Source organism: Antedon mediterranea, chromosome 8, assembly GCF_964355755.1.
Source record: "Antedon mediterranea chromosome 8, ecAntMedi1.1, whole genome shotgun sequence".
Classification (NCBI taxonomy): domain Eukaryota; kingdom Metazoa; phylum Echinodermata; class Crinoidea; order Comatulida; family Antedonidae; genus Antedon; species Antedon mediterranea.
In genome coordinates this window covers 14,961,946-14,980,705 of record NC_092677.1, presented here as the reverse complement: position 1 = coordinate 14,980,705, position 18,760 = coordinate 14,961,946, and the positions used below count along the sequence as shown (strand labels likewise).

General features: G+C 33.3%; 2 protein-coding genes across 2 annotated transcripts; one reads left to right on the top strand and one right to left on the bottom strand.

Annotated features, from left to right (window-relative positions):
• Window positions 1-5,272: 5,272 nt before the first annotated feature.
• On the bottom strand, window positions 5,273-10,490 carry LOC140056521 (sulfotransferase 1C4-like). The gene is made up of 6 exons (XM_072101921.1): window positions 10,173-10,490; window positions 9,712-9,950; window positions 7,541-7,670; window positions 6,922-7,016; window positions 6,362-6,530; window positions 5,273-5,939 (listed from the first exon to the last, which is right to left on the bottom strand). The coding sequence occupies exons 1-6, from the start codon at window positions 10,303-10,305 to the stop codon at window positions 5,830-5,832; spliced, it is 876 nt and encodes a 291-aa protein (XP_071958022.1). The 5' UTR covers window positions 10,306-10,490; the 3' UTR covers window positions 5,273-5,829.
• Window positions 10,491-11,730: 1,240 nt separating this feature from the next.
• On the top strand, window positions 11,731-17,794 carry LOC140056242 (uncharacterized). Its single transcript, XM_072101541.1, has 9 exons — window positions 11,731-11,896; window positions 13,726-13,875; window positions 14,311-14,556; window positions 14,742-14,792; window positions 15,297-15,635; window positions 15,883-15,986; window positions 16,378-16,569; window positions 16,674-16,822; window positions 17,426-17,794. Exons 1-9 carry the CDS (start codon window positions 11,741-11,743, stop codon window positions 17,473-17,475), a joined length of 1,437 nt encoding a protein of 478 aa, XP_071957642.1. The 5' UTR covers window positions 11,731-11,740; the 3' UTR covers window positions 17,476-17,794.
• Window positions 17,795-18,760: the final 966 nt, after the last annotated feature.

Sequence of the window (18,760 nt, the reverse complement as noted above, 5' to 3'; positions counted from 1 at the left end):
AGTACTACTCATTGATAAGCTGAAAGCAACCAGCAGTTATAGTTCTAGAGGCCGACATTTTTGGGAAGTTTGTAAACTAGGACAGGTCATGCTAAAATTACAAGCCCCAAAGCACGTCTGGGAGAAGAGAGTCTATGAAAAAATGTGCAGATAATACAGTGTTATATAGATGCATGTAGACAGTAATCTGTAAAATCTTGTTCAATAAATATTGAATTCCCATTTGACTGTGAATCTAGACCAATATTATACTATACTATACTGTAATTTGCTGTCAAATAATAATAATGAATGATGAATGAATAATGAATAATTATCCATAGTGAAGTTTTTGTTTGTAATAGGATACTTCATACTTGAAGTGTCTAGGCTTGATGAAGTGACCCCCAGACTTGAACTTAGCAATAAAATAAACTAAAGTGACAGAAATTGAGTGTGTTTCATATCAAAGTATGAATTCTTGTTGTATTTTACTTCAAATACAAAAGTTATTCACTTCTGTAACAAAAAAAATAACATTTAATCACGTATAAAAGAGAAAAAAAAACAAAAACCATTGTCTGACAGACAATTTAAGTATTTTTTGCTTTAAATTACATTTTTTTCAGGTAAATAATTGGGCCTGTTTCTGCTGCAACTGCTAAAAATACGGTATAAAAATACGGTATAAAATACGGTATTTTTTATACCGTATTTTTTAGTACCCCGTTTCTGCTAACAATACTTCTTGGGTGGTCGTGTTAAATTTCATCTTTTTTACCCAAATTGCCATTCATTTATTTGATCGATAATTAAAAGTCGCAATAAAGGAAGTTTTACGTCTCACTTTCAACAGCCTAGTCCTTGTGATAGAGATGTTGTGAGAGTACAGAAAACATCATAATGGGGACAATTAATTCATTCCCTCCCCGAGTTATTGTATTTTGCAATGTTGTACTGCTTTCGCAGGCTCTTCAGCTTTGAGTTTACTTGCTTTGGAGACAAGTCTATTCCATACTCCTGCTTTATTTTTTTAGAAATGTCTTTATAAATGTGGTTGTCCCTTTTATTACCTTTTAGTTGGCCAGACATTTTAGCTTCCCCACACACATTTATTTAGTAAAACTGTGACGTCTTCGCTCCACATTTTCGCCGAATATATCTATACACGTGTGTACAGTGACAGAAAATAAAAACACGAATGTTGACCTTTTGTCATGTAAAAAAAAAATACGGTATTTTTTATTGGCAGCAGAAACGGGTACAAAAAATACGGTATAAATTTGTAAATACCGTATTTTATCCACAAATTTTGTGGGGAAAATACGGTATACAAAATACGGTATATTTTTTATGAGCGCAGTTTCTGCTGCCAAAAATATACCGTATATATACAGTATTCAAAAAATACCGTATAATATACGGTATTTAGTTGGCAGCAGAAACAGGGCCATTGTTTGGTTAACGTGAATTACTATTATGTGACAATATAATGACACACTCAAAAACAAATTTGAAATAACAAATATTTTTCAGCGGGACAATATATCTTTAAAACTGTTACGTCAACAAGTGAGCAGCGTTTTTGTAAGAAATATTTTTTGTTTAATTTGATGTTACTGAATGTTTTTAAACGAATCACAGTACAGTTGCTTTTAAAGTGATCTGACAAAGTATATGTGCAAAGCAGAGAATATATATCAGAAGAATGTGCAATCCGCGGTTTTCCCTGCAACATCGGAATGTATACAACTTGTTGTGACAGTCACACTAATCTAAGCCTGGACCACCGGTAGGGTTTTCACAATAGATTAGAATATGTACATGCTAAATGGTTAAATGCTATTTGGATATTTAATTGTACATTTTATGCAAATTATTTAGTATTTTGCAGAATAGACAGTTCATGTCATCTACCAGGCGCCTTGTTGTTGAAATGTTTTCACGAAAGGTTTATTAATATTTCAATATTTAACTCGTTTCTGAAGAAAAAATAAATATTAATTAAATTTGACATTGTAGCCTATAATATAACATGTATTTTATATTATTTATATCATAAAAACATTACTTGATTTACCAGGCGTAGGCAATGCTGGGTGTTGCATGTTTAATTTTTGTTGTTGCTGTTAAACATTATTTTCTTTGTGAACTAATTTTGCATGGTGGTAAAATAATTTTTCTTGAAGTGAATATACAATAATTTCTATTGAATGTAACGTCATGTATACAGTAATTAATATCGATTTAAATCAAGTATTTAGTCTGTATACATCCGCTCGTGGGTGGGCTCCCATGCACTTTCCAATGCAAAAATCGCGGATCGCTCATTCTTCTGATATTATATTCTTTGCAAAAAGTTATTATATTTACCCCCAAAAAATAATGAAAAAAACTCATTTTTTTCATTTGATATAGACTGTCCTTCGAATTCAAAGCAATATATAATCTGCAGAAGTAAACAAAACAATGTTGGCACCATCAAAACATTCAAGCAATAAGAATAACATTTTATTATACTAAAAAAAGGGTCTATGTGATATGGATGGGTCGACGAGAGTGAGAGTTGGCAACAGTCTATTCAAGCTTGATAAAAATACTGTATAATAAGTAACACTAACAAACATATTCTATTATAAACTTTCACAATCAAAAAGCCAAAATTTACCTGCCTGTGGAATGCCAATAATACCCTAAGGTCTATTTCACAACCAACCACGCACAGTTTGTTATTCTACATTCCCTGCATATTCCAACCTTCTCCCTCCTCCAACTGGCTTAACTCTATCATCCAATTATGTTCTGCATGTCGGGTACCAAGGTGTGGTGGTGGTTGTCTGACACTTTCTGACTGACAGAAACATCAATTCAATATTTGAAGGCCACGCACGGGAAGAATGTAGCAAACAAAATTAATGTTCACATTTTGTTTCAACCAGAAAATCAACAACTCCGTGATATGATGGATTGGTACTGTATACTGTAAATGAAAAACTTGGAGATGGATACCACGTGACTGACCGACCTCCCCAAACAAAACAACGTGATTTATTTATTCCAAGAATCCAAACAAACTACAATGCATCGTGCATGGTGTCACGTCTTACTATAGCGGGCGCCACAACAAAATGATGAAGTAGCGTGTTTGAAAACAAAATAATATTTTGTTTTTTTGTTATAAAACAAGAAATTATTTTTTACAAAAACCGCCGCTCGGGGTTTTGACGTAATAGTTTTAAATCATTAAATGATGTTTTTTTTTTTAATTTAAGAACCTTATTTTTCAGTAGGCCTGGTAAACATTAGTGTAATGTAAGAGTATGTAATGCTCTATTTAATCCTATTATTATAAAGCAGAGCTTATCGGTTATGTGACCGTAAATCTTCTATAGACAACAAACGTACTATTTTACGACGGTGTCATTATTTATTATAATAATACCTAAATAAATTCCTATCATTTGATTGGACGATTGTGGGTCCAATCAAATGACGTTTAATAGTACTTTTTTCGTGTACGAAAATAAAATCTGTTCGCGTTTGGAAAATATTTTTCACGCTGCTGCTCTAGCCCGCTACGTCACACGAGATGACTCATTTATTAGACGAAATCAAGCAGCAGTTATAGTACTACACTTTGACATTTTTGTTAAAATGGAAACTCGACTATAATTTATAGGTACCAACTGTATTTCTGGTATTTATGAGTCCCATGACAATACTGTATTTCGCTGTCAGATAATCATTGAATTACATATTATCAAAACAGTCCATGAAAGTTTTTGTTTGTAATATGATACTTCACACTTGAAGTGACCTCCAGACTTGACCTTAGCAATAAAATAAACTAAATTGAGTCTGTTTCATATCAAAGTTATTCACTTCTGTAACAAAATTCACATTATAAAAAGAGAAAAGAAACGTTTAATTATAACTCAAAAACCATTGTCTGACAGACAATTGAAGTATTTTTTGCTTTTAATTAAATTTTTTCAGGTAAAATAACTATTATGTGACAATAAAATGACAAATTCAAAAACAAATTTGAAATAAAAAATATTTTTCAGAGGGACAATATATCTTTAAAACTGCTACGTCAATAAGCGAGCAGCGTTTTTTGTAAGAAATATTTCTTGTTTTATTCTATTGCTTTGGAAATAAGCACCGCCCACGCCTATTTCGTACTTTAGTAGTAGCCTAGGCCTAGTAGTAGTAGTAGCTTGTAGGCCTGTTAGTATTTACGCTATGCCTAGGCGGTTAGCCTTGCTAGGCCTAGGCTTGTTTGGTCGTTAACACTAACAGTGTTAATGTTACTGTTTTATAATCAATGTGAATCAATTAATGTAGGCATTGGTTAGACCGCCTACCTTTTATTTAAATGACAGGAATCTATTTAGATGTTATATAAAACAAATAATGAATGTTTTATATTCGTGTAAATTAAAAATACTACACCATTTATAAAGTGTGTAATTATGTTATATTGTTAGGTATTGTTAAACCCTGGACACTTATTTATAGGTCCATGGTTATTTTGTCTCCAAATAAATTTCCTTAAAAATTTACTTAGTGTACCTATTTATGGCTTGACCCTTAGGGGAGACAAGCGTCTTTAAACGTGCAACATCTGGTCCACTGCACCTTTGATCATTTATTTCGATTTTGCACATTTTTATTATTTTTGATTATATTATTAAAATTTAGAATTGTCATGTTTTTACGTTTACATTTCAGAAGCACAAAGAGACACAAGAACCACCAACAGACATGGATCCAGATTACATTGAAGATGCTGAACTGTTGGCTCTTGCAGGTGTGTTGAAAGCTCTTTGTTATATATATTTTTGTTAACATGCTTTCCTCCCAATCCTGAGGTCCTGAGTGAGGGTTCGAACCTGATTTGTGCCTGGTTTACTTTTATATGAGACTTGGTTTATAACGCATGGATACTTTATATTTTAAATATAAACTTAAAAATTTAAATGTTTTAGTTTAACACGACATATTAATAATTTATAATTTTTAGATCAAAGTAAGTTTAGTAAGGCCTAGTATATGACAGGCCTCTCCTAAACCCGGTTCTCTGGTCATTTAGCGGATTGCTTATAATTCACGCTGGGATTTCCTTCGTTTACCAATTACATCGTGGCCATTTCGAAATGTAGGACTATGTATGCAACTACAGTATAAGAATCCCAGTAGGCCTGTATTCAATTAAATTTACTTTTTCCTAACTTCATCGGTTTTTAATAAATTACTAATTATTAAATAAACGAAAACACGAACAACTCTCTCTAGGCTAGCAAGTTTTATTATTCCTCTCCTGCGGAGGCCTATCAATATTTTGAAAACTTAAAATACATTGACAAATAATTTTAACTTTGAGTTTGATTGGTATAGAATTCATACATTAAATGTGTTATTTAAAAGACTGTAAGAATACGGTAGGTGTCTACACATTTGATATTACATTTGGTTGTTATACGTGATCAATATTACTCGGCTTAATTACTGACGAAATGGAGTAATAAAATGTTCTCTGTGGGGTTTTTTTTTCAGACTATCTGTATATGTACCTCCAACATCCATAGGCCACATACTTTTTGTAAATAATAAAAAGGAAAGTGTCTTCAGCAGCTGTAAAAGGCTGCTTTCACAAGCGCCCGGATTCTGAGAAAAATATCGTGGAAAATGGATTCAGTGGTAATTAAAGCATGGGTCGTTCACACCAAATTCGTATGATTAAAATTTTAGATTTGTTTTGTTTATGTATGAAAATGCATATTTGTCTATGGTAATTAATGTCGATCGTCCTAGTGTAAATGGGCCTTAAAAATATAACTATATAGACTATTGAAACATCATCTCAAGATCCGTTTCTTTCAGATCATTTTGAAGAACTTCATCCAACTGTTCACTTTGGGCTACGGTAAAATGTGTCTTCCAATCACCAATTATACCTGAAAAAGATATAGGCCTAAACTTCAGAACTGTTGTACTTTATCATATTTTATCACTTAAGATGTATCATGTGATTAAAAAGTCATCATACCCGATTATCACTCTTCTCCATTATTGTTATTCTTCTCTCTACCTATATTCTTATCAACATCACAAGTATGTCTACAGTCAAATCTTATTTCAACTTTATTTAAAGAGGGTAAAACTTCCGGCTGGTCAAATAAATGCCGGTTGATATTCAGGGACCCGAAATTGGTAACTAATAAAAACACACAAAATAAAAGTGCTACAAACAAATTACATTAAAAAAATCCATTTTAAGTATTGGGCCTATATTCTAATTTACAAATTATGTTTTTTTATAAATGTATTTGTAGTTATTTATTTTGAAACATTGAATAAAAATAATATATACCGGTACCTTTTCGTACGAATGCTCCTGTTGAAAGTGCTTGAATATCTGCATCATCACTGACCATTGTTTTCTTAGTTTTTTCTGGCGATGAATTTGTAACTATATTTTGCAGTACCTCTGTAGACGTAGACCGGCCGGTAAACGCTGCAATTTTTCGAATACTTCCCAAGGAATCCTAAAATAAAAAACCTTAACATTATCACCTGTCTATACCAGTAGGCCTACTAAAATGAAGTAACCCTTATTATTATGACACATTAGGATGGCCGTATAATTCTCTTCATTCGTTAGCCGGAATATCTCTAATATAGGGGCTCAACTGATAGTACTGTAGGCCTATTTCGCCCGAAATATTACATTTTTTTTAATCTATTTTGTTTGATGAATAAGTTTAGTGTCATAGCTTTTACATCCTTACAATCAAATTTCAGGAGACAGATGATACCAATGTACCGTATGCATCTGTGTCGCGGTACTATATCTTGAACCCCGTTCACTTAAATCGCCGATAGTTAATAGGCATTTTAAACAAAAGAAAAAAAAATATATTGAAGCCTAATATTTACCTTTTTCATGTCTTCAAACTTAAGAAACAGAATGTTTTCATCATTTCTACGTTTCCAGAATGGTAGTACATGTTGTGTCCAAGTTCCAAATGGAGCTATAATGTAAAAGTTACAATTTTCTCAATAATATTCACACTTCATTTGTCGGTGGCTGACGAGGATATTGAAATAGGGAGCCGAAGGCCTATAACGTGACCTAATAATATTTTGAATTTTATATTCAACAAGAGTGAAGAGTGAAGCTGTAACTTGGTAGTTAACGTGCTTGTCTTCCAATTCCAACGTCCATGAGGGTTCAATCCTGACCTGACCTAGTGCCAGGGTTGTAACTCCTGACTCTTTCAACTCCACTTCTAGGGCTCAAATGAGACTTAGTAAGCACGATCAATTATAAAATAATTTATCCGTCCTGTAATTAGCGAGTTTGTGCTCGCTGTTAGATGCGTATGAAAAAAACAACAACAAAACATGCACAGTAGGCCTATACACGCCACCATGAGTTGTCTAAATAACTCCTTGATCTAATCATTTCTACCGTTGTAACAAAACGGTTAATATATCTACAGTATTAATAATAATTGTTTTCAGATTTGTAAGATAAAAAATTATTAATTCTCACATTTTTTGGACATGAATATTTGAAAGAACTGATTCCAGTCGACGTCTAAATTCATTTTTTTCATTGCTGGTTTGAAGAAATGATACATCGATACGGCCGTGTCTTTTGGATTCCGAGCAACGTATATTATCTGTGAAATAAAGTGAGATATTAAGAGCTATGTTACAACCTGTAATATAGAAAACGCCAGCTAATGTCGAAACAACCGTTAATGTAGAACAATCCACCGCTAATAATGTAGTAAAACCTCCAGCTAATGTAGAAACACAAACAACTTATGTAGCAAATAAAAATCACCACCAGCTAATATAGAAACGGTCAACAGCTATATGTAGCTACGAAAATTGCCTCCCAGCTTATGTAGTTACTATCGCCAGCTAATGTAGAAAATGTTATATACAGTATTTTACAAAAATGTCAAAATCATGTGCAAATGCATCGATCTTTACTTAGCTATCAGTCTTTCCACCTCTTAATTGTAAGCAAAACGACCACACATCGTAAGCAACCATCTCTGTTAAGGGACCGCTTCTCATAATCGACCACCACTCGTAAGGGATCACCTCCTCTGATAAGGAACCGCTTCTCATAATCGACCATCTCTCGTAAGCGACCACCTCTCTTAACGACCACACCTCTCGTAAGTGACCACATCTTTTAAGGGACCACGACCTCTTTCTCTATTAAAGGACCGCTTCTCATAATCGACCATCTTCCATCCTCTCGTAAGCGTAACGACCATGCACTTCTCGTCAGTGACGACTCTTTTAAAGGACCATCACCTCTATTATGGGACTGCTTTTCATAATCGACCATCGCCCATCACAACGATCTCTCGAAAGTGATTGCCTCTATTGAACGACCACCGCTCGTAAGAGAGGTGGTCGCTTACAAGAGGTGGTCGATTATGAGAAGCGGTCCGATTAAACAGAGATGGTTGCTTACTTACGATGTGTGGTAGTTTTAGATAGTTGGTTGCTTACGAGAGGTGGAAAGACTGAGCTAAGTAAAGATCGATTGCACATGATTTAGACATTTTTGTAAAATATATAACATTTTCTACATTAGCTGGCGATAGTAACTGCCTACATAAGCTGTGAGGCAATTTTCGTTACTACATCCATAAGCTGTTGACCGTTTCTACATTAGCTGGTGTTGATTTTTATTTACTACATAAGCTGGAGGTTTTACTATTAGCGGTGGATTGTTCTAGGTTGTTTCGATATTAGCTGGCTTTTCTACATTAGCGGTTTTAACAAGCTATAAAACAGTGCACGTTGTTTATAATTACAACGAAAATGTTATTCGAATCAACTTTACTATAAATAGGGCCCTTATGATATTAATTAAAGATTAAGAAGACACCATCTTAGTTGAACTCATCTTTTGCTTAGCATATAAAAGCGAACTTTGCTTTTCTCAAGGTGACGTGTTGACCAGACTGTACCAAGATCAACAGTAGGCCTATACCTGAGAAAGCAAACTGCTTGAATATTTGCGAAACGTTTGCAGGGTAGGCCTACAACTCCCTGTGTTGTAAGCATCATTTTTAGTACACTAATTCTTTCGATCTATTATTGGATTTAAACAAATCTATATTACGATCAAAAGTTTGGGGTTAATTTTTCATTATATAATTTGTAAGTAGCATTCTAATTTTTATATCATTCTAATGTTTGATATATAAGGAACAATTATTAGGTGTTATTTAGTTCTATATGTCGTTTTTTATATTCACAATTGCAAAATTAAGATACCTATGTTTGAATGCCAGCGAGCTGGGATCTACCATTTATCACTCGGGTAATGGTTATGTTTATCTTTCTGTGACCTGTTTAATTAATAGATAGTAATTATTACGAAGTCTGGAAATGTTTATACTATACTAGTTTATGTCATTTTATTTCTTTGGTTAAAACATGTAATCAATAATTGTGGAAATTAGTTGTAGTCATAATGGTTGACCCCCCTCCTATATAATGGACAATGACAAGACTTGGGTCTCATGAACTTGGTATGAACCTATAAAGTAGATAAACAGCTCAATAGGTACATATTAAAAATCACTGTTTGGTTGCAAAATTTGCACCAAGAGATTCATATGATGTGCAAATATTTTTCAAACCCGAAAAGACATAAAAGTAATTAAAATTGAAAGTAAATTTACGTACCTTTGTCCTTTTTTCGAAAACTTGTCTTGGAAGAAGGGCATATGGCAGATGTGTAACAATTAGTCGGGGGGATTGTAATTGTTCATACTTTTTGTACGTGTAGCCAATCGACCCATCTGGTTTATCAATGCACAGCTCTAACGGTGGTAGACGTTTCGCACCAAGACCCTGCCCTAACATCTTTTCGTAATCACCATCGACTTGTAGTAGATAGAGAATTTGCATCGTCCAATGAGTACCTAAAAAACAAGCAATATGTATAAGCCCTAACAAACACGAGTTCATGCAGGTGGTATAAATCTGCAGTTGAACAACTCCCTCCCCTCCCCTCCCCACCCTACTTTTCTTATTAGGCCTACACTCAATGGTTACGGTTTTAGTTGTAGTTGATTCTTGTTGTTCAATGTTGCACATCATGTCTGGGTCACTATTAATATATTTATACAAAAAATATATCTTACCTGATTTCGGGTACGTGCAAAGCCAAATATCATCATCGAAAACTTCCATGTTTTCAATGCATTCTAATGCTTCCTGTTTTACTTGTGTAGGAAATGTATAACCCTTGTATTCCCACGTCGGAATACCAGCCATTCTCGCAAATATAATTTACAATAGACAAAAGTAGTTGACTGCAATAACGAAATATCACGACACTATTTCTAGAATGAGGGATACCGTTGATTCACTGGTTTATGTATACTCAAACCCGGATATAAATAGCTTATTTATTGCATCAGCAGGACTTATTTTTGTAAGCATAAAGGGCACATGATAAGACCTGTAAACAATCTGTAACTAAGTTATCGTGTAATCTCCGATAATATCTGTGTGAAAGTTGACGGATGGAGCTTTTGCTCTGACCATGGAGAAATAAGTTAACTTTTGTTTGTCCATGCTCTGACATATAGGTGAAAAGTAACTTCCTTGAAATAATAAGAAAAGTAACTCACAAATAATAAATATTATAAACATAGATGTTTCTTATGCTTTCAGATTACATTTCTATTTTATTTAGGCCTAACTTTACTTATTTAGTAAATACAATTTGTTTCGAATTTCTTTCTTCCTGTATGATTCAATGTTATAAGCATGCCATGCCATGGATACGGTTTGTTTTGCCTTTCATGTAGCTTAAAAATGTTTTCGTAATCTCAGTGGGGCGGTAACGTTGTTTCTTCTTTTTTAGTCGCGCGTGCAAATGCGGACTCTACATCAAACTATGTCGGTCGGTTGGTCAGTAAACACTAACTCAAATTTACGCACGCGACTGCAGCCATTTAATGGTCTTGTTTAAAATATCGGTGAAGGTTCGCGTTTTATTTTAATTCGTTTTAAAAGTTACCCACTGGACTGTAACCGGTTTCCTTTAACTTGAACCATGTCAATGTCATTTATAATGGATTAGCCAGCCACGTTGAATGTATTACGAAGCATCTTGACGACACTTGGCAATTGCATCAGATTTACGGTGACGTTATCTAGGTGAAAGGTGGACTATTTTTTTAATCTGGTTTTAAAAAGTAGGTGAAAGTTAAATTGTAATGAATATAATACGTGGGGAAAAGAAAAACATAATAATTTTTTGTACGTAAAGTCAATAGAGCAGTGATCAGTTATAGAGTCAATTTCGTACCTAGACTTAATAAAGTTATTCACTTCAGTAGAAAATAAAAACAAATAATTATTTCACTTAAAAAGAAAAGGTTGAATTTTTTCATGTGATAAAGTGATGTGAATGCATTGTTGACATACCGTTTAGGCTACACTTTATCAGGCAAATTATTATTATTTTTCCATCCAATTTCATTTATCAAGTTTATCAAATTTCTATTAGTATTATGTGACATTAAAATGGCATATTAAAAAATAACTTTAAAAAATACTGTGTAATACAGAAGTACTGTACAGTACATGTATGTAGTACAGTAAGCATACTGACAGTAAGTAATGTGTATCATAAATGAAAGCCACGCCACCAATGTCGAAACCTATACTACTGTGTAGGTGGCGCGCGTTATTTAAAAAAATGGCAACATCAATTTCTTTCCGTTGTCGACGCTCAAAAAAAAGCAAATTTCATAAAGAAACACAAAGAAATTTAGGTAGTCGACATCAAAATGTTGTTCCAGTTGGTGCATGGGTTGAAATTGCACCGCAATCGTACTACAGTCATGATGCACTGGTAAGTAAAGGACGCATCTACTACTACTACTAGCCTAGGCTAGGCAGGCCTCTCTGTCTGTGACAGTGTGTGGCTAATAAGCCTAGTGAATGAGCGGAGTACTTGGCCTACTAGGCTAGGCCTATTTACTAACTTTTAGGCCTAGTTATGTTAGGAGTAGGCTATCAAATTATTATTAGGCGCTAATGCAGTTTCGTACCCACCCCTTAAAATTACTCAAAATCTTCATCCAACCTACTCACGAGTTGTCTACAACATTCTGCAATCATAAAATTGTAAAAAAATCGATAATTTTTTATTTAAAACTATTTTTAATCAATTAATACTGAGCACCCTTCGGAAATACATCGCCAGCTTAGCTTCGCGAAAATCATCGCTAGGCCTGCCGATAAAAGTACGGAGGCCTCACAGGACATTAACTCTATTAATAGAGTTTAATAGAGTAAACAGTTGCGTTCTATAGAGGGCGTAGTTACTAACGTTTAAAGCACGCACCAAATACTATAATTTTCATTATTTCCGACATGCGTTTCGTATTTTTAATAAAGAAAAGAAATACTATACAATTGCTGTATTCATCATTGTGGGTATCATCATAATTATGTTGTGTTTTTAATTTGTTCTTTCATTTTACTAGTAGAATTTCACACAGAAAAGAAGATAAATATGGAACTGCTGACTCTTGAAGATATAAGTACTGACCGATTTTCCTCTGTTTTAGTTTATTTTACATTATGGTTTGTAGGTCAAATAAATAAATGAAATGAATAAAAAGAATTACAGTACTTCATTCCTGAGTTACATTGTTAATGTTATAACACAATAATCAAGCTATGACGAATTAATTGTTTTAGTATTTGTTATCACTAGCTATACTAGAAATGCTAATGGTTTCCCTGTTTTAAGATTTTATAGAAGTATATTATTATTAATTAACATTTTTTATTCACCTATGAAAGACCTCTTCAAATACATGGAAATAGGAATTGCAACAAAAACAGAAAGATATAATTTATTGAAATGTAATGTACAGTAATACAATAATTATAATAAAAATGTTTTCCATCAATTACTAGAATTTATTTTACTTCTGCTGACACTGAATACATCATTTCATGTCTTTCATTTCTTCTTTTTTATCTTCTTTCCTGTTGTGTTTATTAAAATAAAATCAAATAAAACATTAAATAATGAAGCAACTATTCATTAATTTATTTCAACAATATTTTATGAGGGTGGTCCATCCAGCCGAAGCTGATCATTAGGGACCCTTACAAAAAATATAATTTGTCAAAATAAATAGAATTTCTAAACATTAACAACATAATTAAACACAAAATATTTCTTTATGAAAAAAACTTAAAATCCGTTACACGAGGAACATGTAAAGCATATTTAATTATCGCCATAATAAATGATCATAACAGCGTCCTCTATAGATCGATGCCCTATGAGGCCTCCGTACTTTCATCGGCAGGCCTAGCGATGATTTTCACGAAGCTAAGCTGGCGATGGATTTCTGAAGGGTGCTCAATTATTAATTGATTAAAAATAGTTATAAATAAGAAATTATCAATATTTTACCATTTTATGCTTGCTGAATGCTGTAGACAACTCGTGAGTAGGCTAGATGAAGTATTGAAATCATTTTGAGTAATTTTAAGGGGTGGGTACGAAACTGCATTAGCGCCTTATTATTATTTATGACATGTATTATCATTGACATTATGATGAATTTATATTAATTTTTAGGGTTAGGCCCAGGCTAGGCCTCCCTAGCTAGTAGTAGGAGGCTTCAATAAAAAAAGACACTGCTTTTCTCAATACAGGTGTCAGCTGAAATTGAGGAGCAGAAAATAAGGAGAAAGCAGGCAGAAAAAAAAGCCAAATTACTCCACTTTCAAGAAGAAGTACGAAAACGAGTTCAGAAATTACAGAAAATCAAGAAACAACAACAATTAGAGAAGTCATACAAAGCGGTATGCATTGGTTTCATAGAGATATTATAGCTAGGCTCTATATAATATTTCTGACTGTACCTACTACTGTACTTATTATATACTTATAGCCTAGCTTTGCATTTAAAGATATATTATAATATATTCTGAAAGAAAATACTGTATTTTAACAATAATAATGTTGTTGAATAAATAGGCTATTTTAATAGTTATTCACTTTGACGAAAAATTAAATCAAACAAACAAATTTTGACCTGATAATATTTTATAAGTTTATTTTGTCATTTTTATTAGTGAAATCATTCTTTTTTTCAAAAGTGAATATCTACAAAATGCCCTATTCAAAGCTTGATTTTATTTCAACGATTTTTGCGGTGTTCAGCACAGGAGGAAAATGGGCCATACAATTTTAATTATTGTCGTCACAATTCATGCTGTTCCTATTTTTGTTTACAGGTTGAACTAGAACAGAACATTGTACACCAAACAATCCATGCAGCAGAAAAGCACACACCAAAGAAAAATCGCTGCTTGTACCGCTCTGTGGATCATCACGCCATTGGCAGCGATTTGGTAACATCTGAAAGCGAGGTAGAGGAGGAGGAATCAACAAAACAGTTTGAGGAACATTCACAAAATATTCATAGAGTTATCAGCAGAGCTAGACGTAATCTCGCTGATAAACAAATGTTTTTAGGAAAGGTAGGCCATCTAGGAAATAATAAATGTACCAAATTGACTGTGATAGTAGTGATGTAATAGTAACTGAACTTACCTTGTAAAAGATAATTTACTACACAGTTAAATCAGGTTTTAGATCTAGGTTTTTAATGTTTATAATGTTTGTTAAATTTGTACCATACTGTGATTTATTGTTTTCCTCGCAGCAAAGTTTACCTGGTGGTACATGGGGTATGTCAGCCACAAGAGACAAACTAGTAAGTACAATGTTTTATAAGCCCAGTTTGACCTCAAAATTGAGTCAATTTTAAACAATCTGTGGCCATATTCAACAATCTAACTTTAAAGTGAGATTATTTCCCTCAAATATAGTAAGTATTTCACTTAAGTAGATAAACCTTAATGGAAACTATAAAGTACTGTACTATTGATATATGTGGGAATATTTTTAAATTTTAAGTGTCTCCCTTGAGTTGAGTGGCCGAGCTGTTACAATCATAGCCACAACATCGGAGGTTTTAAAGCTCTCCTTGGCCATAGTTCTGGTGGTAGAAGTCTTTTCGGATAAGTGTACACATATGGCTTGTGCACTTTCAAGAATCCAGTGGTACTCGACACAAAGGGATCCTTAGCCATAGGGGAGATGACGGTCCACTATGCTTTGGAGCGGTTACAATATAAAGCGTAATAAAAAATATGAATTCATTATCATCATTATGGCCACAGAAGATTGCAAGAAGAATTCACTTCTTATTTTTCAGCCATATTGTACCAGTAACTTGCAACATATACCACAAGCGTATGTAGAAATGGTCCAACCTGGGAAAGAAAGTGAGAAACCTGAAGAGTTTTTACAAGAAGCGGACAGTGTGCCTCAGGATATAGTGTCTTCCAATACAAAGCTTATTGGAAGGAAAGGTGATTGTTTAAAAACAGCAATTGCACCAACTCGTAAAGTAACTTTTGATACAGACATATATGTTGAAGGTCAAGGTGATATAATTTCACAGGGTAGTAGTAAACAACGTATGGCATTATTGCAGAAATTACACATTCCTGATGTTAATCCTGGACAGGCACAGGAAGAGGAAAAACGACTGGTGTGTACTTTAATAATTAAATTGTCCTCTTAATTAATTGAATAAGATAAATTGTCTCATTCATAGACTGCTTTAACACAAATTATCAAAGCAACCCTTATCTGAACATTGATGCTACACTTTCCCGTGAAACAAACGATATATATCTTAATCAATTTATTTGGTCCCGAAAAAGTTGTACCCTTAATAGGAGTTTTACCTATTCTACCTATGTTAATATTGTAACTGTCTATTCTTTTCACTGTAGTCAAAAAATCAGTTTTCAATGTACAGACGATTATTTATGGATATTGAACGAGAACAAGTGAGAGAAACCATTCGCCGCAAGGAACACAGAGAGAAGATTAATAGGTACAGTAATAGGATCATTTGAAGTGTTATTTTGTATTGCCGTCAAAGGTCAGCTCTCTCCAGAAGCAGATTTATGACCTTGATAGGTCTTTGCAAACCGAAAGCTACCTATTTTACATTCAGATGAATGCAGACCTTTATGGCTCTACATTTTATTACTTTGTGCAGTAGAAATTAACCTCCATGCCCCATCACTGAAAAAACACTGCAGTGGTTGGTTCCATAAATTAATAATGGCTGACGACTTTTTTGCATATTGAACTTCTATGTAAAAATATTGCACACGGCTACAGATAACATGAAAATGAATATATTTTACAGCCACCACTGCTTATTAAATTTTAAGCTGTGCTTTTCAACCATTTAAGGTACTATACGCATTGTATTTTAGAATTAAAAAAGAGAAAGAGTTACAAAGGCAAGAGCAGGAAGAACAGGTAAGAGCTGCCATAGAATCTAGAAACCCAGTTACTGGGGAGACAGCCGAGGAAGCTAAAGAGCGACAGAGAGAGGAACAAATGCACGTCAAAGAGATAATGGAGATGCATCGTAAACGTAAACAAAAGAACAAAGAAACAGAGAGGTTATTGTTTGTTTATTTGAAGAAGTTGTTGGATTTTTCATGTGTTAGTGTTTGATGACCATTTCACCATCAGTTCAATTACAAATGATTTACCATCATTACAGGTTTGTAGGAGCTTTAAGGGCAGCTATGCAGGAAAAGGTTGAAAAGCAAGGCATCACACTCCCCCCTCTTTGTGCCTGCTCAACTGACATATGGGGATCTGGTCCTGATATGTGTGCTAACAATTGCATGTTTTACAGGAATCAAAAAGGTAACACTTTTTTTTCAATGCATGTATTTTACCATGTATGACCTAAGTATCCTTTTGGTATTGTTTAGATGAATAGTTAAGTTGTTGCATACAACATGTTATCATATAAATAAGTTTTTGGAATTTAAGCGATGTTACATTAAAGATGTATTGTCCCCTGAATAAATAATTCTTTTAAAAAATTTGGTTGAAAATTCCATTTTAATGTAACATAATAGTTATCCACTTTGACCCAAAATTTGATCTGCATCTGCAACAAAATTGTCTGCCAGCCAATGGATTTTTGGTTGAATTTCACCATTTATTTTGTCATTTTATAAGTAAAAACATTATTAATTTTTTTTCATTTTTTAAAACTACAAAATAACATATTCAAAGTCTGATTTAATTAATTTTTATTTTTCATGTTTTTGGGCGACAATACATCTTTAAGCGATGTTATATAAATACTGTATACAGTACTTGTATTATGGTCAGGCATATAATCAATATTACTATCTCATTAGTTTTGGCAATTATTTTATTCATTATTTCACCAATAATGATATTTCAATAAAATGGTTTATTTAAATATTTACAGTATTTAATTTTCTTTTTTTACAGCATATGCCAAGGCATTGTCATCATTACTTCAGTCCTGTGAAATCGCATGAAATAAATTTAGCTTTCAACGATTGATCTATCTTTAATAATACATTTTAGGCATATGGGAGGTGGTCAAATATCTTCCTAGCCAAATGCCAAACATTAGCAAAACTTCTGTGCCAATCAGAATAGGCATAGGTAGGTACAATAGGATAGTCATCAAATATCTTACTAAATTTCACAAACCACCAGAAAGAGAATCTATGTGGAAATTTATTTCATACTTACAATTTCTTTTTCAATTGAATCACTTAAAAAATATTCTCTTGAAATCTATACCGTTTTAAACAGTTTTATAATAAAACAGTATAAATATTTCATAAAAAAACAGAGTACAGTAATGTGTGTAATGGTATTTTACCTTCTCAACATATTTTAATGATTAATAAAGTGGTTTGTCCTTATTAATTGCTGTAATTATTAATTCAATACAGGTATTACCAAATAAAGTTCATAGTAGTTAAGTTAAATCATTACAAAGACAAATCTAGGATCTGATGATTATCAATAATAATATGGATGAGTTTTTAACTTCTGCAAGAAATAGTACCACCACTATATTGTTTTCGAGCATGGAACTTGAATTAGCTGGTGAAAGAGTGTGGCAATGATGCAAGGTTGTCATAACTGTATCCTCTATAAAAAAAAAAGATGCCTTCTTGTAAGTATTCAAGTTGGAATTTCTTGTAGATTTTGCAATGCCAAATCAGTCCATTTTTGATCTTGTTCTATCATTGTCTCATTAGTTTGTTCGTTGTCTGGTTGAGGAACTGGTAACTCAGCCTGAGGTACTGCTATGTCTTCAGCAGGCAGCTTGTCTGTTCGCCAATTTTCATCCACACTGTCGATTAACCTGCCTTCTCTTAGTATGTCTGAATCCATGCTGGTTGCAGTGCTAATTAGGCTAAGTTGACAATTAAAATACTGTACAGTATTAATAATAAATAATATGAAAAATGAGCCCTTGAAATTAATATTTATTATTAGGCCTATTAATATTTTTTATTTATGACCAAAAAAAACCAATTGGTATTAATTAGGACTACAGGCCTAGCCTATTTTTTTATTTAGTATTTTACAACAGAAACATGCTCTTTTTTTCTCAGCGATGGTTATCTGTACTACTACTAGTCCGAGTAGGCCTATGTAACAGTACTACTAATGTAAAGATAGGCCTAGTATAAGTTGGCCTAGCTAGCCGTGGGTAACCTACCTGAAAAAAAGGGGTAGGCCTAGCCTAGCCCTCTAGCCAAGCCAGTAGTTCTAGAACTAGAGTAGGCCTAGTAGTAGGCC